Source organism: Ornithodoros turicata, chromosome 1, assembly GCF_037126465.1.
Source record: "Ornithodoros turicata isolate Travis chromosome 1, ASM3712646v1, whole genome shotgun sequence".
NCBI lineage: Eukaryota > Metazoa > Arthropoda > Arachnida > Ixodida > Argasidae > Ornithodoros > Ornithodoros turicata.
The window spans coordinates 177976188-177999337 of NC_088201.1; the positions used below are offsets into that span (position 1 = coordinate 177976188).

Consider the following 23150-nt stretch of genomic DNA (forward strand, 5'->3'; position numbering starts at 1 on the left):
TGCACCTGCGACGTCACAAGCGGACACGTACCAATGAGAAGCCACAGAAGTGTGATCTGTCCTGCAGAGTTCAGTTGCAGCACAGGCCTTCAGCGGCACACGCATACTCACACAGGCAAAGGACCATAAAAGTGCGATCTTTGTCCTGCAAAGTTCAGACAGGACATGCATCTGCGACGTCACAAGCGGACACGTACCAATGAGAAGCCATAGAAGTGTGATTTCTGTCCTGCAGAGTTCAGTTGCAGCACAGGCCTTCAGCAGCACACGCATACTCACACAGGCAAAAGACCATACAAGTGCGGTCTCTGCCCTGCAAAGTTCAGACAGGACATGCACCTGCGACGTCACAAGCGGACACATACCAATGAGAAGCCATAGAAGTGTGATCTCTGTCCTGCAGAGTTCAGTTGCAGCACAGGCCTTTGGCGGCACACGCATACTCACACAGGCAAAGGGCCATACAAGTGCCGGTCTCTGTCCTGCAAAGTTCAGACAGGACATGCACCTGCGACGTCACAAGCGGACACATGCCAATGAGAAGCCATAGAAGTGTGATCTCTGTCCTGCAGAGTTCAGTTGCAGCACAGGTACTTGCAGGTACCTACCCCATTCTGCATTTGACTTGCAGCTCCATTCTGCTCTACCCCATTGCTTGTGGTGATGTGGGGAATGAAATAATGAGCCCCTTCACAACAAGGATCTAGATCTTATCGTGTCCAAAAAAGGTCAAAAGAGATTTGAGGGCAGAGCATTGGTGGGACCAAGCAATTTTGAGAGGGAGAGGGAGGCAAGAGTCCAGCTGATTAAGAGGCCTGGAGAGTGCTGTTTGGGAATGTGGGTAATGTGGGCAATGAAGAACGTGCTCTAGACAGCATCTGGGACAGTCAACAAGCTGTAAAAGTCACGTCAAGGCACTTTCGATGAAGTAATGTGGCATCTTGACGAGAGAGTATCCTGCATGCAGAAAGCGATCAGATGGAGCTCTTCTCAGCATATATGGGGGAGAATGTCATTATGCATTGGCGGGCTGTTGGCAGGATGCCAGGGGTGTCACTCCTATCAGCAGCACAATACTGGTCTGATTTTGAGCCGAGGGAGCTGCTTTTGCGGCGCTGTCAGCCTGTTCATTCTGAGGTGCGGAAGACAGAAGACACAACACAAAAACACACGACGAAGCGCTCATGAGCAGTTCGTGGTGTGCCTTTGTGTTGTCTTCTGTCTTCCACTTATTGCTCAGGCACCTTCAATATGGGCCTCTTCATCCACTGTCTTGCCTGCATACCTATACCATTTGGCAGCACTCTTATTTGCAGTGACTTCTCAGATAAGAGAGAGCAGATGTGCTAGTTGAATACCCAAGTCCTCTTCTCTCGTCCCTATATTGTCTTCGCCATCACCTGCTGCACTCGATTTTAGGAAAGCAGTACCTCTTTGGTCTTCCTCACATCGCAGCCGCATACCATTATGCCTGTTTGTCATGTATCTGGTCACTGCCTTACAGTGTACATTCTGGCTCCACAAAAGCCATGAGGATGCTGGCTATGCAGGCTAAAGAACCTTACCTTCCAATCAGTGGGTGAAATCACATAATGGAAGAGAAAGGTGGAAAGAGGTATCTAGGTCACCTACGTGATAAGAGGAGGCTATGTCATCTATATGGTCCAGCATGTAGGACAACTTTTAAAATGGATAAAATACCCCAGTGCGAAGGTAAAACAATGGGACGAGACGAACACAGACAAAGGGACGATGCACAGCACTGTGCTGTGCATCGTCCCTTTGTCTGTGTTCGTCTCGTCCCATTGTTTTACCTTCGCACTGGGGTATTTTATCCATTTTAAAAGATGTCATGCCAACCCGCCCAAATTTTAACCTTATTTCATGTAGGACAAGTACGGCCTATGCGCCTGCAGCACAGAGGCCTCTGGTAGAGAGGAAAACTACACGTGGGAAAATGTGCCAGGGAGAGGAATGACAGGCTTGTCTAAAATGCTTGTCTGAGATCGTAGCATTTGAGGTCTGTAGGGCACTTCGTGTCATATACAGGCCTTTTTTTTCTTTCGTTACAGAATTTTTATTAAAAAACTGACAGAGCAAAATAGATGCTGTTTCTGCAGTTGAGTTATATGGCCACGTGAACATTCTCTGGAACTGGAAGATAGCATACAACTACATGATAACTAATTACCTAAAATTCATTATCTATACTATATATAAATCTCGGTTATAACAGCCCCACTTATAACGAATCTTCGGTTATAACGAATGCCTCACGAACGACCGTCAAAATTTGTATTGAGTCTATGGAAATTGCCCCCGCCTATTATGAACGAATTGCCGGGGAGTCTTCGGTTACTGCGACCGAAAGAGCTCCCTCGACCACTGGAGAAGGCGAGCGCGCGACGTCAGACGCCCGCGGATTTGTCAGGCGCCGCTTGCACGTGACCTCGCTTTGCAGCTAATGCGCTGTCACCATCAGCGCGCGCTGCACGTGCACCCGTTTGGCCGATGATTAAGGCGTCATGGATGCAGGTGAAGCGGGAAACTTTGCGAAACTTCTTCAGAAAAGCTGGATTTGTTCATCAGGCACTGGCTACAGACGCCGATCGTGAAGTGGACTTTGGTGTGCGTGATACCGACACAGAACTTTGGGACAGAGCAACGGCTGCGAATCTGACTGACGGCTGTCAGTCTTTCGAGGAGTTCGCGACAGCAGATGACGACGCACAGGCCGTCGCGGACTTCAGTGATTCGGACATCATTGCCGACGTGCGCCCGCCGCCAAACGAACTTTCCGATGACGATGATGATGACACAGTGTCTTCCCCTCCTTACATTTTAACTACAGCGGAGGCACTCAAGTACGTTGCTTCGCTCCGCGATTTTGTGTATGCGAAGGTGCTCGCCGCGGCCCACCTGGACCACCTTGATGACTTAGAAAACGCCGTGATCTCCGCAACTGTGTATAAACAGGCGTCATTAACGATGTATTTTCAATGAACGGCATACATGACTCATGTTTCTTACACTGCTGGCCTTTTGGATCAAGTTTTTTGTCCATTCCATTTATAGCGAACTTCGGATATAATGAACGGGTTGCGCGCGACCGTCGAGTTCGTTATAACCGAGATTTACTGTACTATGTTCCTGTTTGAAAAGCTGTCGTTAAAAACCCAAATGCGCACGTGCGTTGAGATATTCAGAACTGAATTCCGCTTTGCAAATGAGCCGAAACAAGAACTACGCACTTTTCGGCGCAGCATTTGCTCGAAAGCGAAGCCTCGAATGGCGTTTTGAAATCCGGTCGCGTCTGTACCCTTCTTCCTTGCCCTTCTTAAAAGTGACCACCATCAGTGGGAAGAGCTTACAAACATGTCACGTCAGTGCTACGTCACATCGTGACGTAGGTGAAAACTACAATCACCACCTAGGTACAAGCCTGCGCGCTAGCCAGCCAGTCAGGATCCTGTTTTCAACGGCTGTATATATCCAATCACGAATGTGCTTTCAGCGGTCGTGGCCATGGAGAAGAACCGCCGTCGTCTGCAAGTTGTGATAGAACGTCCCCGCGTACTAAATGGGAAAACTTGGAAATAAAGCGCAAAACGGTCTCAACTATTTATCAAGACTGATTTTCAGGAAAGCGTCACGCACTTTTTGTCTAAATATTTCGGTCTGCAGGTTCCAGGTGAGCTGCAATCATTTGCGGGTTCTTGAATTCGCAGAACGGTGAATTGCAGTAGCGGACGAATTCTGACTATATACGTCTACGTAGCGAAGGAGGGAGAGGAGGCAATGCGCAGGCCTTCTCTATAGGTGGGGCTGTATACCAGGAGGATAGAGAGGTAAGGGAGTGTTTACCTACGTCACATTGTGACATGGCATGCATGCTTGTTAGCTCCTCCTACCGGTATGGTCATTTTTCGTGGTAGTGGCATTGAAAGGTGAGAAACTGCGCTATGAGAAACGCGCAATCGAGTAGTTTAACTACTTTTCAGGGGAGGTAGTTAAAACTACTTCTTTAACTACTGCAATGTACTTTAACTACATCTATAACTACTTAATGTTGTCCATCAACACCAATCCCATTCTATAGTGTTCTTGGACACCTAAATATAAATCACAAGCAGTGATAAAAGTGAAGATTTAGTACACATGCACGGCACTATTGCTCTGCACCTCCATTCTCATCAAACGAGTAGCTCAAGGTAAAAGTCGGAAGCACAATCGTGCCGCAAAGCTTGCGGCAAAATCGGAAGTAGTTGGCGCCTGCAGTAACCTAACTAGTACTGTAGTTAACTACTCGAAATAGTAGTTTAACTAGTAGTTGCCACTACATTTCTGCAAGTAGTTGATAACTACTTTTTAACTACAATCAGGTAGTTTAACTACATGTAGTTAACTACTGGCCATCACTGCGTATAGCCATGGTCATGTGTCACTTCCCACCTATTTCATGGAGCTGCTTGGCACCATGTTCGGCAGGGGCCTCGAAAATGGGAGATTTCTAAACCGTCGGTAGCATAGAAAAATAATAGGATGTGGGACCTCGTGTACCAAGTGCATGGAGTGAGACGTACACACCCTGCCAGAGACAAAGTTCCATCCGTGTGTTTTCTCAACCCCTTTAATACGAACAACGGTAGAATGATAGTGTCAAATAATAACGTATTATTTACACTGCCAGCCCTTACCTAGGGCTATTACAGGACAAGGATCAATGTTACAAATTCGACTTTTACACAGAATAACGCATCAAAGTGTCACACAATTGGCAAATGCAAGTTGTCGCTTTGGAAGAAGTGATACAGGATGTCTATTAAGATTTGGAGGCTGCAGAATGACGGCTTGTGGTAAATTGTTTCATCGTTCTACTGTTTCGACAAAAATAAATAAAAATTTAAATTCGTGTGCGCCATGTAAATATGCTGTTAGTGTGATTTGTTCGAGCAGATCTACGACCTACAAAGTTTGCGTAAGAATGCCTAGCAGCCCTTATGAAACCAAAATAAATTTGGTGCGAGAGTTTTAACCAAAACTCTTACGACGTTCCGCTGAGAGCTGCGAGTTTGCTTTGTGCCGCAGGGCCACGACAGATTCCGTCCTGAAGATTCACCAAACGCCGGGTAAACACATTTATAAAAGCAATAAAAACTCGACTTAACAGGACGGAACAACAGGACTTAACCTTAGACTCTGCACATGCATGAGTGAATTGCAAAGACACAACCCCTCAGCATTACAAATGTTTTACGCCCCAATACACTTATAATGAACGTACCCCGATAACTTGTATTTCAGTATATGCTCTGGCTATTTTGGGTGACAGGTCCCCCTACAAAGCCACGTACGCGGTGGAGGGGATCCCATTCGTTGTCGCTGAAAACTGCTCTGTTTTCATTATGTTTTTGCTTAATGCCCCTTTAAGGGAGAGAGCACCTTTAACAATAACACGTTTAATAATGTTTGGCAATAAATATGTACTTTCCATTCGTATCAGCGTGGCAACATTTCTGATGCATCAAGTAAAAGTGCACATTAATGTTAAATTTTAAGTCAGGACAACACTTCATAAATGGTAGAAGTGCTATGTTCACAAACGTCCCATATTTGTCCAATACCCCGAGCTGACATCGCAGGGACATACCTACGACGTTCAAACAGTGCCCATATATCTTGGCCTCCTGGATATGTCTCATGATCTCTAGGGGATATCCCGCAGATGTCGTTGGGGCAGCTGTTGTCTGTTGGAAGCGATGCGAGTCTAGCCAAAACATGAAGGTTGTCCAGTTGCGCCTGGGGGGTCAGTACAAGTCCACGGGATATATCGTCGAGGGGCCATATTATTTGCCGGACCTTGAGCACTGGCATGGAAATTTTTACACTTTCTTGGATTGGATTAAGTGGATTGCGAGTGATCATATTAAATTCTTGAGACTTGAAAGCTGAGCACTTGGTATGGAAGGTTCTAAACGTTAGGGTCTTTGTGTGGCCTAACGTAGCTTTGACTGCTCATTTTAGCTGTTGATCTATCTTTGGCAACGATATGATGCAGACAAAAACTAATAAGGTTAAAAAAAAAGACTGGAAGGTTTCTTACTCCGATTGTCAGTCTCCAAATGTTTCATGTCCCGATTCCACATTCACCCGGACACTCTGACACTCTGGTCCGCAATCATACCATCAATCACTGCTTCAATGCAAACCCGTAATCAGCATCAGAGCCAAATACAGCCAACAAGTTTCACATAAGGTCACAATCACGAACAGCCCCAGTCTGTCTCTGCATGCAAGTTTTACGCAACAGACAGGAATGAAATGCACTGGGACACAGTGGGATCTGTAAAGCCTTTCCACCATTTGTTACCATGAGCACCTTATGGTCTCCAAGTCGAGAACATGCAACAGGCACAGTTGACTCTCTCACACATATCTGTCAGCTTGTGACGCCACACGTGTATGCTTTCACTATAAACTTTGCAGGCCAGAGATCGCACTTGTATGGCTCCTCGTCTGTGTGTCTGTGGACCTGTGATGTGGACGGTCCATGTTGTGGCTGAACTCCACAGGGGGTCTTATGTTTGCAGATTGTTGAGATAACTTCACGCAGTGATGGCCACTAACTACTTCTACAGTAATTTAACTATAACTACTAACTACTTCGCGATGGAGTAGTTTAACTACTAGTTCAACTACTTTTCAGGGGAGGTAATTAAAACTACTTCTTTAACTACTGCAATGTATTTTAACTACATTTCTAACTAAACGTTGTCCATCATCACCAATCCCATTCTGTAATGTTCTTGGACACCTAAATATGAATCACAAGCAGCGATAAAAGTGAAGATTTAGTACACATGCACGGCACAATTGTTCTGCACCTCCGTTCTCATCAAACAAGTAGCTCAAGGTAAAAGTCGGAAGCACAATCGTGCCGTAAAGCCTGCGGCAAAAATCGGAAGCAGTTGCCGCCTGCAGTAACCTAACTACTGTAGTTAACTAGTCTAAATAGTAGTTTAACTAGCAGTTGCACACTACATTTCTGCAAGTAGTTGATAACTACTTTTTAACTACAATAAGGTAGTTTAACTACATGTAGTTAACCACTGGCCATCACTGACTTCACGTGTCAAGAAAAGCAAGAGGAATACTGCTATTGGACAGTTGGCGCCGTGGTGCTCCTCGAAGCCCAATGATCGCGTTTCACTTATCGAAGCATCCAGTTGTCTCAACAATCCCAGAAAAACAGATCCAACAGTCAATGCATATTGAAAGTAGTTTTGGTTGGAGACACCACTCGCTGGCTTTGGCTTCAACTGGAGTTTACCATATTTGACTGCATACGATGCGAGCTTTTTTCCCTGAAAAATGACCCCTAAAAACTAGCATCGCATTATACGCGGCAATCCGGCACCCAGAGTATGCCCCGCACCACCGCAGTGTCCTTGAGGATCCTCCCGCCGTTCTCGTCCCCCTCCTCCTGTCCCAACTGCCTTTTCCAGCCCTGCCCTAGTTCGTCCATGATGACGAGCATGTGATAACGAGAGAGCTGAGAGAGGGCGAAAAAAAGCGTAAAAACAACTAGCACGAGAAACGTGTCCTCCTTTCACTTTTGACCATCGACGTTAGCGGAGCTTATCTCACTCGTACCATTCAGAAATGGTGCCCAGGCGTGCAGCCTACTCTGCAAAGTTCAAGAGGGAGGTCATCCTGGAAGCAGAGGCCTCGAGCAACATGTCAGCATCCCGCAAGTTTGGCGTGGACGAATCAAACATTCGCCTGTGGTGCCAGCAACAGTCATCACTGCTTAAATGCGCGTCAACGTGAAAAGCCGTCTGTGGCCCAAAGACTGGGGCATATCCCAAGATGAAGAGTGAAATACGGTAGGTCCGTTCAACATTCCAGCAACAGTTTAGAAATGAAATCCTTCTTCTGCATTACGAATACAATATCTTGGAAGAATTGCACACGCGAACTCAACCCTAACGAGAAATTTGTTCTGGCATTACAAGAATCGTACAACAGAGCAGATCCGACAGCTACAAGGAAGCAGTGCATGGCACAGGCTATCTTACAATGCCACCCCAGCTTCAGGCCCATCCATCTCTTTTTTAGCCTTGAAGCGTTGACGCAAGAAGGCCTAACTATACAAGGCGATGTCCTGGCGGAACCTGAATATCGGTCGCCACCGCCACCTGAACCACTGGCATTAGAACCATGCTGTTCCTGGTCAGCGAGCTCATCTTCAATTGAGCGCCTGACCTCAACGGGACTGAATGTCAACCGTAAGCCTTACAACGCAGAGTCGTCATGCCGCGCACTCTACCCATTCCATCATGAACAGAGTGTAGTCCCCGCAGGACAGGAATTTGATATGCCCACTGTGCCCCGTAGTCAGTCAACTCGCCTCTGAGCTGGAGGGACCCCTGGGTGGCAGCGGGAGCATCAACGCAACATGGACAGAGATTGTACAGTTAAATCTCGATCTAACGAACACCGATGTAACGAAATCCGCGATGTAACAAAGTTTCCTGTTTCCTCAACATCTTCCCCATTGAACTCAATGTATTTTTTCGCTCGATTTAACGAAGTCACTTTCATGTTCTTTCTCGGTGTAACGAAGTTTCCAAGACAATGTTCCAAAAAAACGGGACCAAAAAAAAGCCGCGGACTTTTGTCAAACCGGAGCGGAACACTCCTCAGGGATTACCCGCGGTCCTTGGCGATGTCAATGACCCGCTTTTTACACGTCACCTTCCCCCTCTCCCTCGGCCTCCTCGGGTGCCTGTCGCTTCCTCCCTCCATAACTCTGTTCTTTCCTGTCTTGACTGCTCGGAGGCACGACCAGGCACGACCTCAGACCACGTGTGTTGTCATGAGTGCGTGTCGAAAACGAAAGGTCCTGTCTCTACAGGAGAAGTTAGCCATCATTACAGCCGTTGAAAGCGGAGAGAAGAAGAAGGACATAGCTGATCGCTTCAACATTCCACAGAGTTCTCTGTCAACGATCCTGAAGGCCAAAGAAAACATTGTGAACGCTGTACAGTCCGGAACTAACGCCCAGAGGAAGCGGTTGAAAACCGCTTCGTTCGGCTGTGTTTGCTTGGTTTACTGACATGCGTGCAAGAAACGTTCCACTGAGCGGTGCAGTAGTCCAGCAAAAGGCGAAAGTGCGCAGCAGCAAAGCAAAGTGCGAAGATTTCAAAGCGAGCGCAGGATGGCTGCAGCGCTTTAAGGGCAGACACTGCATAGTCGGCAAAGTCATTGCCGGCGAAGGTGCATCAGCCGACTTCAGTGGAGCCAATTCATGGCTTGAGGACAAATTGCTGCACATCTTGGCCCGGTATGAAAGCAGGGACATTTACAACGCAGACGAAACTGGGCTTTTCTTTAAAATGCTACTGAATAGGACGCTGACTATCAAAGGTGACAGCTGTGTGGGAGGCAAACAGAGCAAGCAACGTCTGACAGTCCTGTTGTGCGTGAACATGGATGGATCGGACAAACGCGTCCCTCTCGTGATTGGGAAGAGCAAAAGACCACACAGTTTCAAGGATGCCAAACGACTACCCGTGCAGTATGTTTCCAACTCAAAAGCCTGGATGACCAGGGCACTCTTCTCAGACTGGCTTCGTGAGCTGGACCGCGATATGAAGCGGACTGGACGGAAGATATGTCTTCTATTGGATAACTGCTCAGCACACCATGTAGAAGGTACCAAGCTCGACAACGTGGAACTGCAGTTCTTTCCTGCGAACTGCACTTCAAAAATTCAGCCCTTGGATCAAGGCATAATTCACAGCGTCAAGTGCGCGTACAGACACCGTCAGATCGAGCGGCTGTTGTTCAACTTACACCAGAAGAGGGACTTCAAAGTTGAGGTGCTTCAAGCTGTACAAATGCTGTCGGCAGCTTGGCAGGCAACGAAGGTTGAGGTTATTGTCAACTGCTTTCGGAAGGCAGGAATTCACCGACAGGAAGACCGCTCATGCAGCGACGGTGTTGGAGCCGCCGTTGACAGTGATGAGGTCCTGCCACCGGCCCTGGTGTCTGCCTGGAGATCTTTGTGCACGGAGAAAGACATCGTACCTGAGGACGTCACGCTTGAACATTTTATTCGTGGAGACGACAGTGTGACCGCAACAGAAGAGTTCACAGATGCAGCCATCATCGAAAGTGTCCGCGGGAATGCAGACAGTGATAACGATGATGACGATACGGACCCGCCATTACCGACTACGAGTGAAGTTATGGACGCTTTAGACGTTCTTCGCCGATATGCTTGTTGTACGGAGAGCAATGAACGAGCGGTGAATGCGATATGGGTGTACAATCCGTTATGCCGTCTCTCATACGGTTGTCCCAGGCGAAGTTAACGGACTACTTTCGTACAGAATCAACCCTGGGAATGTAACGGAGTCGTATACGGATGACTCACGTGCGTCTAAGTTCTCAGACACGATTAAAAATTGCTTTCTCCGTTTACCGTGCTCTTTCTTTCATGTTTTGGAGAGTATCTTACATCGCGGAGCCGCGTACTCGATGTAACGAAATTTTCCGAAATTTTTTACACTTTGTTACATCGAGGTTTAACTGATTTGTACGGCTTCTCGCCCACGTGTGATGACAGCTGGTGGTGCCACACGTGCGCCCCCTGGCTGAACTCTGAAGAAGAGAGATCACACTTGGATGGTCCGTGTGAGTCAGCTTTTGACGCCGCAGGTTTGTGCTCTGGCTGAACTCTGCAGGACACAGGTTGCACTTGTATGGCTTCTCACCTCTGTGTGTGTGTGTCATAAGTTTGCGCTTTGGTTGAATACAGCAAGACAAACATTGCACTTGTACCGCTTCTTGCACCTGCATGGCTTTTCACCTGTGCGCATGTGAGTGGGAGCCTGAAGGTCTGTGCTACAGCTGCACTCTGCAAGACAGAGGTTGCACTTGTGCAGCTTCTTACCCGTGTGTGTCAACATGTGACGCCACAGGTTCGTACTGTGACCGAGCTCTGAAGAAGAGAGATCGCAGTTGTATGGCTTCTCGTCCATGTGTGTCAGCATGTGATGTCGCAGGTCTGTGCTTCAGCTGAAACCCGCAGGAAACTTGTAGGCCTTATCGCCTGTGTGCACCTGCAAGTGGCACTGCCGGTCTGTGCTGCGGCTGAAATCTGCAGGAGCAGCAGCATGTCGCACCACAGGTACATGCTGCAACTGAATTTTGCATGACAGGTGTCGCTCCTGTATGGCTTCTCTCCCACCTGTGGCAGCTTGTGACGCCACAGGTCCGCACCGCGGCTTAACTCTGCGCAACGGATATTGCGTTTTTTAGGGCTTCTCACCCTGCATGTGTCTCATTATGATGCTGTAGGTGCATCTCCTGAGAGAACTTTGCAGGATAGAGATCACACTATTATGGCGTTTCGCACGTGTGTGTCAGCTTGTGACGCTGCAGGTTTGTGATTTGAATGAACTTTGCAGGACACAGGATGCATCTGTATAGGTTCTCGCCCATGTGTATCTGCTTGTGGTTCCGCAAACTCGTTCCATGGCCAAATGCTGCAGGACAGAGATCGCACTTGTATGGCTTCTCGCCCGTGTGTGTCAGCTTGTGATATTGCAGGCTATCACTGCGCATGAACTCTACAGAACAGATGTTGCATTTGTATGGCTTCTCGCCCGTATGCATCTGCTTGTGGCGCCGCAGACTTGTCCTGCGGCTAAACTCTGCGGGACAGACGTCACACTTGTACGGCTTTTTCCCTGTGTGAGTCTGCTTGTGGCGCCGCAGGTTCGCGCAGCTGCTGAACACTGAAGGACAGAGGTTGCACTTGTACGGCCTCTCGCCCGTGTGTGTCTTTTTATGGTCCCGCAGGTTCGACCTGCGGGTGAACTCTGCAGAACAGACATCGCACCTGTACGGTTTTTTGCCCATGTGCGGGCAGGCGTGATGCTGAAGGTCTGTACTGCGACCGAACCCTGCAGGAGAGAGGTTGCACTTTTCTGCTGTTCCGCACGTGTCCGTGTGACGCTGACGGTGTGAGCTGGAGTCCAACTGTGCAGGACAGATACTGCACTTGTACGGCTTCTCCCCCGTGTGTGTCTTCCTATGATCCCGTAGGTTTGATTTGCGGGCGAACTCCGCAGAGCAGATATCACACCTGTACGGCTCCTTGCACAAGTGCATGAGCGTGTGTTGCCGAAGGTGCGCCCTGCGAGTGAACCCTGCAGAACAGAGATCGCACTTGTGCGGCTTCTCGCCCGTGTGCGTCAGCATGTGACGCCGCAGGTCCGTGCTGCGCCTGAACTCTGCAGGGCAGAGCTCGCACTTGTGCGGCTTCTCACCCGTGTGTGTTTGTTCGTATCGATACGGGTCACAGTTTAGTGTGTTCGCTTTGTTAGCTCCAAGGTGAACTTCCAAGCGGTCTGTGTCAGTGCACGTAGCCAAACGACCATTGCACTTGTACATCCTGTCCTTCTCGTGGTCAGAGACGGAAGGTTCACCTGGCTGTTGGGTCTCTCTCTGGTCTGGAGCATGGTCTCCGAGCTCGGAATCTGTGGGTTGAACATCCAGAGTGGCTGAGACAGTGTTGTCGAATGGGGGCTGAACTGTTGTTCTGTTGATGTTGAACTCCGTATCTGAAGAGTGGCAACCTGAAGACACTGAATCACAAATTTCCTTGGGCTCATCCTTGATATGAAGTGTACCAGAGCTTGCTGTTGCTTCTGAAATTGTAAAAATGGAACAATGAGAACAGAGACAGGCTGGCAGTACATCAACAAAAGCACCACATTTGGTCACATAATTAAACGCACATTTTTGCACACAAATGTGGCGCGTTAATTCCTGAAGTTTAAGGGGACTATGAAACGATTTTTTTCTTCGTTTCGTTCGAAAGAAGACATTTTTCTGAGTCTAGAAGCGAAATTTTATTTTCGTCGCGCGAGCGGATTTCTAGGGGAGCGAATTTAAACGGAGCGGCGAAGGGAGGACAGCTGGCGCCGTGCTGTGCCGAGCTGCCGAGCGGAGAACAACGGGTAACTTGACGCGACCATGGCCGGCTCAGCAACACGTCATCGTGACGTGTTGCCGAGCCGAGGAATCCCGCCAGGAGCATGCGCCGTAGGATCCCGCGTATGCGTTCATCGGGAGTGGAAATCTCCATGACAGCAGCTTTCGCGCGATCGGCAGATTTCGGCAGTGGCGGCAGCCACAGCGTGAGCTCGCGGCATTACTTGCCATTGTGCAACACCGGTGACGTAACGGGGAACCGAAGAGCGGTCCGTACAGTTACACCATCGGCAGGAAAATATGCGCGGGAGAGGAGGAACGCGGAAGAGACATTTCCATCGCGCGCTCCTCGCAGAGTGGAGCGATTTCGTCCGGAAAAATTTGTGGCATATTAGTTTCTCTGCGGGAAGAACAGTTTCCATCGAAAAAAAAGTATGGGGGTTCGGGAAATTTCATAGTCCCTTTAAAATCCAACATCATCTGTCATTTCATTCCGACACATCTGGTATGTGGCAGTGTTCATAAATACGGCGCTGTACTGTACAATCTTATTTTTAACAGCTGGATTTCATGGATATAAACATTCTTGCCTCTTATATTCCAAATATTCATGTAGATTTGTTTAAAAATCATACCGACAACAGAATGTGTCCCATTTCACTACCATTGTGATGGCAACCGCAATGTGGTCCGCTATACTGCACCTGGACTGAGACCTTCAACCTGTACGTATTCCAGCAGGCTCCGGCCAGTTGCAGCATTCATTTGAAAATACTAGCCAATCAAGACTACATAATCATATATGTTGTCATGGTCTACACATGTCTGACTACATTGGAAATATGTTGTCATAGCGGAAACTGAGGCAAAACTTAATGGGGCCTATGATTCTGTGGTCGGACTTGACTTTGGTCATTTTAACACGAACCTTGATAGGTTTCTCCCCGAGTCTACCCTAATACGACACTAGTCATCAACTCCGCGAAGCACACCATAAACATACCACCACACTGTTCGTATTCGAACTCGTTCCCAGAAATAAGTTGTCATAGCTGAAACTGATGCTGACATTCGCCCCCCAGCCATGCTGAGCAGAGTTGATCCAGCTCTCTGTTTCCGCATGCGTTGACATATCTCTCGTCGAGATGCTGCATCAGTTCGTCGAATGCGCCTCGATGTGGCTTTCACAGCACAGTGGCGTTGAGGCAAGTGGACTCTTCCCAATGCAGTCACTGCAGTGCTGTGTAAGATCTAGAGCACATTCTTCTCCATTGCCCACACTACCGACCTTCTCGAACTTTACCCCCAGGTCCCTTAACGAGCTGGACTCTCGCCCCCTCTCTCACACACAAAATTAATTGGTCCCCGGCCACATCCAGCCCACCAATGCTCTGCCCTCAAGGCTCTCTTCACCTTTTCGGACACCACAGGACTTCGATCCTTATTGTGAAGGGGCTCATTATTTCATTCCCCGCATCACCACCGCAATGGGGTAGAGTATCGCCCCTGTCGATGAAACTCCCCAGTCATCATCTTGTATTAATGTTGACGTTTGTTGGCACACATTTCCGTCTGTTACTGAACATAACTCTCAAAGTTAGGAGTACATTCACCGGAACATGCAGTGCGCAGAGTACAGTCAAACTCCTTTACAACGAAACTCAGGGGACAGCAAAAAAAATTTGCAGTAAAGGTATTTTCGTTAAAAAGGATGTCCATTATTGGACCTATAGGGCTCCAGCGGGACCGCAAAAAAATTTGCTGTAGTGGTATTTTCGTTTAAAAAGTGTTCGCAATAAAGGAGTTGGACTCTACACAGTTGACCATGAGCTCACAGAAGTTGTTGACTTTAGTGACAGAATACTGTAAGCAGTGTGAAGTGGGCCCCACCATACACTCGAGTGCAATGATCTGAAGCAGACTTGCAGATTGGAGAAAAAAAACAAACAATGGCAGTAACGTAAAGTGGGCTTCACTTAACTCTTAGAGGCAATGAGGCGAAGCCCACTTACAGAATGGCGATAGTCGTACGTCACTAGAGTACTATTCGAGAAATATTCGAAGATTTCCAATCCTGAAAATAGGTTGCGAATAGCAATCAAATACCATCAGATATTCAATTCATATTCAAAATTTGAAATATTTGAACATCTCTAGTCTAGATTCGAGATGCGAAGCCCCGAAAAACCCCCTGAAAATTTTGGGGAAAAAAAAAGTTTTTTCGTTTTTTTTCCTGGTCTTCGGAAAAATTGCCCAAAATTTCCATGCGACAAAATTCAAAAATGTAAATTTTCGTGCCTTTGATGCGCTCCAACCCGTCAACTGTGCCATGGGTGCTTCTAATCCGCCAACAACCACCAACTTCGAGCTCCGTCTGGCTGCTCCAAGCGATCGCAGTCGCCTTCACATAATGTCGGAGTTCTGGTCGGAGTGGACGGGTTGTTCCAATTACCTATCGCTGAGTAGACAGCAGTCTCATGGGATGCTCTGCTCTGCATTCATGCCTAGAGGGTGAACACTACTAAAGTTTCTAGCTCATTGTGTGCTGTGGCTTGACCGGTAATGCTTCGACTCAGCAGTAACCATGTTTGTTTTAATTTTTTCGGGGAAAAAAAAAACGGGTTTTTTCGAGCGATTCAAAATTTCCAGAAATTTTGCATCTCTAGTCTAGATATTAACGAAGTCAATTTTAAGTTCAGCGCTGCTTCCGTGGCTGCAAAAGCTTTGGCATGACATTACCGTATTTGTTCGATTCTAAGGCGGTCACGGTTCTAAGGCGGGGGTGCACTTTAGCTATTAAAATTAGGGAAAAATTTAGACTCACCCGTAAGGAAGACTAGAACAACATTTATTGCATACAGAACACTGACAAGTCATCGGCGTGCGAGTAGTCCGTGTTTTCTTTGTTCACACGAGTTTTTCTGTTATCCACCCCTTCTCTTGACATCGCACGATGACACCCTTCGGAAACGGTTCATTCGCTGGAATTGTCTTGCGTTTAAACGCGATGTATGGGGGCAACTTTCGGACGTCGGCGGTACACGCGAGCACATTGTTCTCTGGAACGTTATGCTTTCTTCCCGCTGCACAGTTGCCTAAGGCTTCAGCGTCAAGGATAACCTTCCTCTTGAAAGCCGCATCGTAGTGCACACAACGGGTTGCCATCGGTAATCGTTTTGCGAATCACGGTGGAAATCAGTCGCAACTAGAACCACTGAACTGCCGAGTGCCGATGGCCGCAATATCGCGACGACGAAACGAAACTTTACAGGAAGACGCCAGACGCTGCGCTGCGCGCCCACGGTCACGTGGGCGAAAGGGGAGAGGACAGGCGAGGCGAGGGTGCCTGCGGTTGCATGATGGCGCGTAACGGAAGGCTCCGGTCACGAATGTAAGGCGGGGGGCGGCTTTGGGACTCCAATTTTGCGAAAAAAACCTCGCCTTAGAATCGAGTAAATACGGTACTCTGTAAACGGAGTGAGATGCCCACAGGGCCATTGAATTTCCCTTTTAAAAGGCGCGTATTCAGCAGCTGGTTACAGAATCACGTTCTCGTTTTTCCAGAAAGGGAATTCCGTCATACTCTCAACATTCTGCGTTCGCTCGTGTCATGCATTCAGTTCAATAGTGGTGAAACTACGACAGTATTTCACGTGGGATTTTTAATACTGTGGTCGGTGGTCCACGAGGAATGAAATGACACTAGAATTTCGAAATCGACTGGAACGGATGTGACAATCCCTTTAAGAAGAATAGAACTTGTAGTGGAAAGCTGATACACGCACAAAAAAGAAGACTAAGAAGCACTTTTGTTTCATCCCCTTTTTGTGTGTGTGTGTGTTAAAATAATCAACTACTTTGTATCACCTTGCGATGTTGAGTCATGGCTGTGTCCAATGTGGTCCTGCCCTTCTGAAATTGTAGCATTGTAGGGCTCCGTCTTCACTACTACGACCGGATGGTCACTCGAAGAGCAGTCTTGGGGTTCTTCTTTAATGCGGTCCATCGCAGTCATCACCTCTGAAGGAAAACAAAATAGGAGAAGTAAGCCTCACTGCAAAGCTTCAAGTAAAACAAGCATCAGCTCTGCCACTCTTTTTGAGTCTAGTTACATTCAAACGGAGCTTATCTGTACCGGATCTGTACGGAACTTATCAACCACCGGTCAGCACCCGCTATTCGCTGCTTATCATCACTGCACTCGTCTGCGATTTTCCCCGACTTCAGCTGCTTTTTGGCAAAATTCCCCAACAATCCCCTGACTTTCCCAGTCACATCAAAATTCTCTGACAATTCCCTCTTTTCCACATTGGTAGACACCCTGAGCAGACATCGACAGAGGTGACAAAAGAGGTGTGAGTCAATGTGCTGATATGGTAGACCACAAACTCATGGTTACACTATGTAAGTAAATAAATAGTAAACATTATTTGGTGTGGTCGCTGTCGTAAAAGGCATGCGAGCAGGGACACCGAATCGAACAATGAATCGGTTTAGCAGTGGCTCTGAGTGCGCCACCTTCCAACACTTTGGCGGCACCTCCACACATTTATGTTGTTTGAGCGACCTGTACTGCGTGGTTTGCGTGTGTTTTTCACGTGTCAAAAACGTGGGAGTGTGTATGACAGGATGGCTAAGTTTCATAGAAAGTGGACTGCTTTAACGCTCGTACAGAGAGCAAATTAGCTCAGGATGTTGAACAGGAACAAACAGTTGTGCTATGAAGCAAAGTTCAATAATAAGCATTTTAGTCCCACGTCAGTGATTTTGCCAACATTACAAAATCCGGTACAGCCAAAATAATATCTCATACATTTTCACTGCCTTTTTGTACCCTTTCTGCAGATTTTAAGGGGTTTCATTTCCACGTCAGCGCTGCGAATCAACTGTGACCATACAGACATGGACAGATGGAGAGAGGACAGCAGGAAGGGGTGAGGGGCAGGGGGGTTAGTATGCATCCTGGGTAGACTTCAAAAGAAACTGTGCCAATATTCACCTAGGAAGTTTGCCAGAAAACCCGGGGATAACCCTGTACAGCACTGCCCGCGTCACCTCCCCGTCTCAGCATGGAAAGTGATCATCATAACTGCCATGCCACGGGAGCTGGTAATAAAACTCCCGATATAGTAAACCAACGGCTTGGACCTGAGCAGTTTATTATAAAAGGGGTTCTACTGCACTGACAAGAGCAGTCAGCCATTCAAGCAACCAGTCCTCACAACAAGATTAGGAAGAACATATTGCACAAACACTGTTTCCAATAAACAACACTCCCCATTCGGCAACACAGTGCTCACAGTTCCTAGTGCTACACGGCTACGACTCTATCACACCTCGAAGACTCGCTATATACAGGGTGTTTGCTCTAACGTGTCCAGAAACTATATTTAAAGCGAGCGATAAAAGAAAAGCAGGTGGTACTTTTCTGCTACTTGAGTAAGAAACAGGTACTGCTTCACTAGTAGCACCTGTTTCTTAGTCAAATAGCTGAAAAGTAGCGCTCGATTCTCTTTTATCGTTCACTTTACATAAAATTTCTGGACACGTTAGAGCAAACACCCTGTATACTCTCGGCAAGCAACCTGGAACTCGTAACACGGTCTGCTTAGCTGTTTACTTATTGTTTTTTCAACTCCCTTGGCTGGAGAAGTGTCTTTGATTGTGTTTTGCGTTTCTATTTCCCTTTCTCCTTCCCCCCTCTACCGGTACATATCAGTCCTGTTGTACAGCTACTGTATAACCTGATGAAGTGCAGGCTCAGCACGAAAATCTTGTTCATGTTAACTGTAATAAAGTGTTCCTACCCGTTTTACATTAGAGAACAGGCCACAGCCCCGCTACAAAGATCGCAAACGTGTGAGCAACAGAATGTCAACATCCACGGAAAGACACCGAAATGAACTACGCCGTCGGAGATCGAGCACTGCTTCAAACGCATGTATGGAAGGACAAGTTCACGAACTCATGCAAAGGCCCATATGACATTTGCAACAAGGTCCAAGACATCTACGTCGTCCGAAATCATGACGACACCCTGGGAAGACAGACATCCAGCTAATTAGGTCACGAGCTGTAGCCTCTGTGCGGATGCATGGTGGGCAGGGAAAGACAGAGAGAGAGAGAGAGAGGGGTAGGGAGGGCTTCAGACGCCCACATGTACCCATAAAATGTCAATGTATCCATAAAAAATGAAATCAGGTGATGACATGTTTTCCCAGGTAACGTAAAACCGTAAAACATTCATCATCTCAGTACGTAGTAGGCTGAAATCTCACTATGAACATGTTTCCCAGAAAGATTCCATAAAACGTGCACCACCTGAGTACTTATACGTAGTTCGAAAAAGCTTTACCGCAAGTGTCGCCTCTTGATGCAGACTCGCAATTGCGCTGTTGGCACATCTGGCCCAGTACTGGATGACGTGCATCGTCACACAACGCTGGTTCTACTTTCATGAGCTGACCAATGGGCTCTTTGGGCAGCTGCATTTCTCTGGGCTGTGAATCCCAAGGGCTGGGACTTCGCAAAAGCATCATCTTGGCTTCACACTAATGCCTCGTCCCTGAAATGAACAAAAAAAGAAAGGAAATAGATCTAGAAACAGAAGGTTATTACATGAACAATCTCTTATGAACAATCAATAAGAATGAACAATTCTCTTATGCTCACAGAACATGAAAACAGATTCACTGTTCCCAGATTCAGCCAGGGTCTGTTGCAGAAAATGTTACGATCGACATTAACGAAATATATGTTCTAATAAGGTTCTTGATGTCTGAGCTGCACAGGGTGCTTATGAGGTATGCAATTCCATCACTGTGAACTCATCCGGACTGCCTGGTTAAATATGATACGAACAATGTGCACGAGAAGATGTGCAGAAAGGCTCAACCGGCCTTCTGCATGCACGTTACAGTATGTTTACTCTACGCCACAAACAGGACAAGGAACTACACCCTAACATAACTTACTGTAGCCGAAGAGCTTTGTGTTGAGCCGTTCCTAATGCTTCAAAGTGAATGATAAAGGCTGATGCTGTACTTCAATAACACTGTTTGCAAAACCTGGAACTGCTTGTATGCTTGTATTGCTTGTTGAGGTCGGAAATTGGAAATTACACAAGTTCAACCTATGGTTCAACATAAGAAAAGCAACTGGGAACGAGATCACAGGAAGTGACGTCATTTCTCAGCGTAAGGCAAGGCGGGTCGTTTTTTTGAATAGATGCCGTAAGTTTTTTGTCTTTATTTGAAATAACTTAGCGTTTTTATTGAAAATAACTGCTTAATATCGATAGATTAGTCGTTCCTCTACCTGCTGCAACCGTTTTTCTTTCTTTATACACGATTAAACGGCATTGTTTTGGTAGGCGTCACCATTCCCCAAGTCGGCTTCACCTAGCGCACGGGTGCATTAGGTGAAGCCCACCTTACAAAACTACCATTGTGGCCAGACTGTACGTAAGTTTCTGCCATGAATGGCGAAATGTAGTAATTTGGTATCAGGTGAAGCCCACTTTACGGAGCCGCTTGTGTTGCTTCGTGTCGTTTTCTCCCCTTCTTATTCCCCTTTGTAACATTATGTGCATTTTTATTTCGCACGATTTCCTTTTTTTGTTTTTGTTTTCGACCCTCCTTTTTTGTCTTTTTTCGCTTTCCCTTTTTTTTTTGTACTACCACAAAGAATTCCCTGGGGGGGCGGAGGAACTTACAACTAATAGGCAAAAGACTAGCATGAGGGCAACCGAAAGCTCGGACATGCAGCTGATGAGGTTTAAATCATGATGATAACTGGGGGGTGCGGGATATATTTATTTAAAAAAAAAAACTGAACGGTTAGCTTAACCGGGAAAAAGAAGGAAAGGTTAACCGGGTATAGTTCTTGACTACCTCGCTGCGAGTGAAGAGCCGGAACTCCCCCCGCCTGGCCCCGTTCCCCCGTACTCCCATGGTCTGTACTACCTCTCTTTTGCTTTTCCTTGTTTGTGTTGTGGGGTCGTGTACCCCATAACGAAGTGGCACTTTCAACTTGACATTATTGAATTTATAGCGTGTAATGTGGTGGAACTTGCGCATATGGTGTTGGTTATCGAACAAAGTATTTATTTACCTCGTGAACGCGACCTCGTCTCCGTGGGGTCAACGTCCGCCAGCTATAGCCCACCGGTGACATCACGCTGTGAAGGTCGTCAAGAGAAGGAGCATGTTAGCGCTGGGTTCGGCTCCATGAAAGGTCACAGCGATTAACAACAACAATAAAAAAGAAAAAAAGAAAGGAAAGCAAACAACAGTGGGATATGCGCCTGTACGTCATGATTGCCGGTCAGGTGCGATACTGGATCACGCGAGGCTGGTCGTTCTGTTTGTTCCAGCCTCAGGATACACCTTACGGAGCAGCTTGTGTTGCTTCGTATCGTTGCCTCCCCTTCGTATTCTTTGTAAAATTATGTGCATTTTGCCACGATTTCTCCGTCTGTACCATGGGCGTCCCTGTGACTTTTTTTCAGCGTAGGGCAAAGAATTCCCGAAGGGAAGGGGGGGGGGGACAAAAACGTCCAACCAATAGACCCAAGACAATAGCATGAGGACAATCGAATGCTCTGACATGCAGACGGTCCTCTGATAATGTCCAAATAATTAGACGATATCCGAGTATAATTCTTGACCACCTGCGAGTCTGTGGTATAAGTCGGTTGTCACCAGCATCAAGGTCAACACGGCGCAAAGAAAGGTAAAACAAGAGTCCTGAACACTTCCTCCTCTCCCCGCAAATACCGTGCGCTTTTCTTTTCGACAATCATGTGGGCGGGGCTAAAGCCGAATTTTTACAATTTTTTTAGACTATTTCTGTTGTTATACAGTGCATAGTTTCGGTTGGGTGTGTGGTTATCAGTGGAGGACTTCATATTTCTGTGAAAACAAAGTGAGGTTCGCTTGGCAGTTCTCAAAGTTGAATTGAACAAATAAATTTCCCGCAATTAAAAATTATCCAAAGCCTTCCTCAATCGTCGCAAAAGTTTCGAGAAGGTAATTGCCGAAAGTCCGACAATCCTCCGGCGAGTATATAGCCATTTAGAATATTTTATTACCTTCGGTGAAACACCCTGTATAGATGTCTTGGATGGTACGTTTGATGACTCGTGAGGCATACCTATAGCTGCTTTTTCCAAGTCATTGCTAGAACAATCGACAAAGCCTGTAAAGTGGAGCTTTAATGATAATTTGCAAATCATTGTACTTTCGACAAATCACGAAATCATTGTACTTTCGACAAGAACAAAAATGAAGAAACACGCTACCGCTCACTTACTTCTATAAATTTCTGTTACTACATTTATCGAAAGCATCAACAAGTATTTCAGTTTCAGTTCAAGTGTCAATTTCTTTTTCGCCTCAAGCTAATCAAGAACGCGAGATTGCCTTCCCTATCCGTGCTACAACCTCCACCGTTCATCGGATTACTTGGACGACTCATTTTAATGAGCAACATCAATGGCTTCCATTTTTATATTTGTCGCACTGCTCAATCTAGAACTCCCCATACACGGTACTGCTCTCCTCTAGGTTAGGTTAGGTTGGGTTGGGTTAGGTTAGACGTTGGGGTACGTTAGTTATACGCTGGGTGCTAGTGCCCGTCACGGGACACACAAACTTCATATTGTGGTTAACTGTTGCGTCCTGCATATTCATGTGTGTCCCGTTGACCTCGCGCAGGTAGCTTATGCACTTGTAGTCCTCTCATTCGTCTGTCGCTACTTTCGTGCCCGGCGCAACGCTCTGCCGAATGAGTGGGCCAGGTGTGAAGAAATCAAGAGCTATACAATGATATCGTCAAGATGGTTTGAACATTATCAGAGCATTCGGTTGTCCTTATGCTTGTCTGGTGCATGCATGTCCTGTTTTTATCTGTTGTACGTTCTAACCCCCCTCCCCGTCAATGAATTGCTTTGCTCTTCGCTGAAAAAAAGTCACACGGATGCCCATGGTACAGACCGAAAAGAAGCAACGTTGCGGTCACTGTCCCGTAATGTTCCTTTTCTTTCCCGCGCGCGCTCACTTGCATAGTAGAAAAAATGCAAGATAAATATGCACAAGTAAAGTTACCAAGGAAAGAGCAAAATAAAAATAAAGAAGAAAAGA

General features: G+C 46.9%; 3 protein-coding genes across 3 annotated transcripts; 1 reads left to right on the forward strand and 2 right to left on the reverse strand.

Moving 5' to 3' along the window:
* Positions 1 to 8816: 8816 nt before the first annotated feature.
* Positions 8817 to 20132, reverse strand: LOC135378815 (zinc finger protein 436-like). Its single transcript, XM_064611918.1, has 4 exons — positions 19983 to 20132; positions 19364 to 19573; positions 16876 to 17028; positions 8817 to 12722 (listed from the first exon to the last, which is right to left on the reverse strand). Exons 2-4 carry the CDS (start codon positions 19545 to 19547, stop codon positions 11410 to 11412), a joined length of 1650 nt encoding a protein of 549 aa, XP_064467988.1. The 5' UTR covers positions 19548 to 19573; positions 19983 to 20132; the 3' UTR covers positions 8817 to 11409.
* LOC135390939 (tigger transposable element-derived protein 6-like) lies at positions 9120 to 10379 on the forward strand. The gene has a single exon (XM_064620945.1). The coding sequence runs from the start codon at positions 9120 to 9122 to the stop codon at positions 10377 to 10379; it is 1260 nt and encodes a 419-aa protein (XP_064477015.1).
* LOC135390948 (zinc finger protein 233-like) lies at positions 10571 to 11048 on the reverse strand. Its single transcript, XM_064620956.1, has 2 exons — positions 10849 to 11048; positions 10571 to 10745 (listed from the first exon to the last, which is right to left on the reverse strand). The coding sequence occupies exons 1-2, from the start codon at positions 11046 to 11048 to the stop codon at positions 10571 to 10573; spliced, it is 375 nt and encodes a 124-aa protein (XP_064477026.1).
* Positions 20133 to 23150: the final 3018 nt, after the last annotated feature.

Excerpts from the sequence above, each read along its gene's own strand:
- LOC135390939 (XM_064620945.1), top strand. The coding sequence starts at position 9,120 with ATGCGTGCAAGAAACGTTCCACTGAGCGGTGCAGTAGTCCAGCAAAAG.
- LOC135390948 (XM_064620956.1), bottom strand. The coding sequence starts at position 11,048 with ATGGACGAGAAGCCATACAACTGCGATCTCTCTTCTTCAGAGCTCGGT. Across the intron at positions 10,746-10,848 it reads CCATGCAGGTGCAAGAAGCG|AGTTCAGCCAGAGCACAAAC; the intron begins GTACAAGTGCAA and ends TGTGTCCTGCAG.
- LOC135378815 (XM_064611918.1), bottom strand. The coding sequence starts at position 19,547 with ATGATGCTTTTGCGAAGTCCCAGCCCTTGGGATTCACAGCCCAGAGAA. Across the intron at positions 17,029-19,363 it reads ATCAAGAGGCGACACTTGCG|AGGTGATGACTGCGATGGAC; the intron begins GTAAAGCTTTTT and ends GTTTTCCTTCAG. Across the intron at positions 12,723-16,875 it reads CCATGACTCAACATCGCAAG|AAGCAACAGCAAGCTCTGGT; the intron begins GTGATACAAAGT and ends TTACAATTTCAG.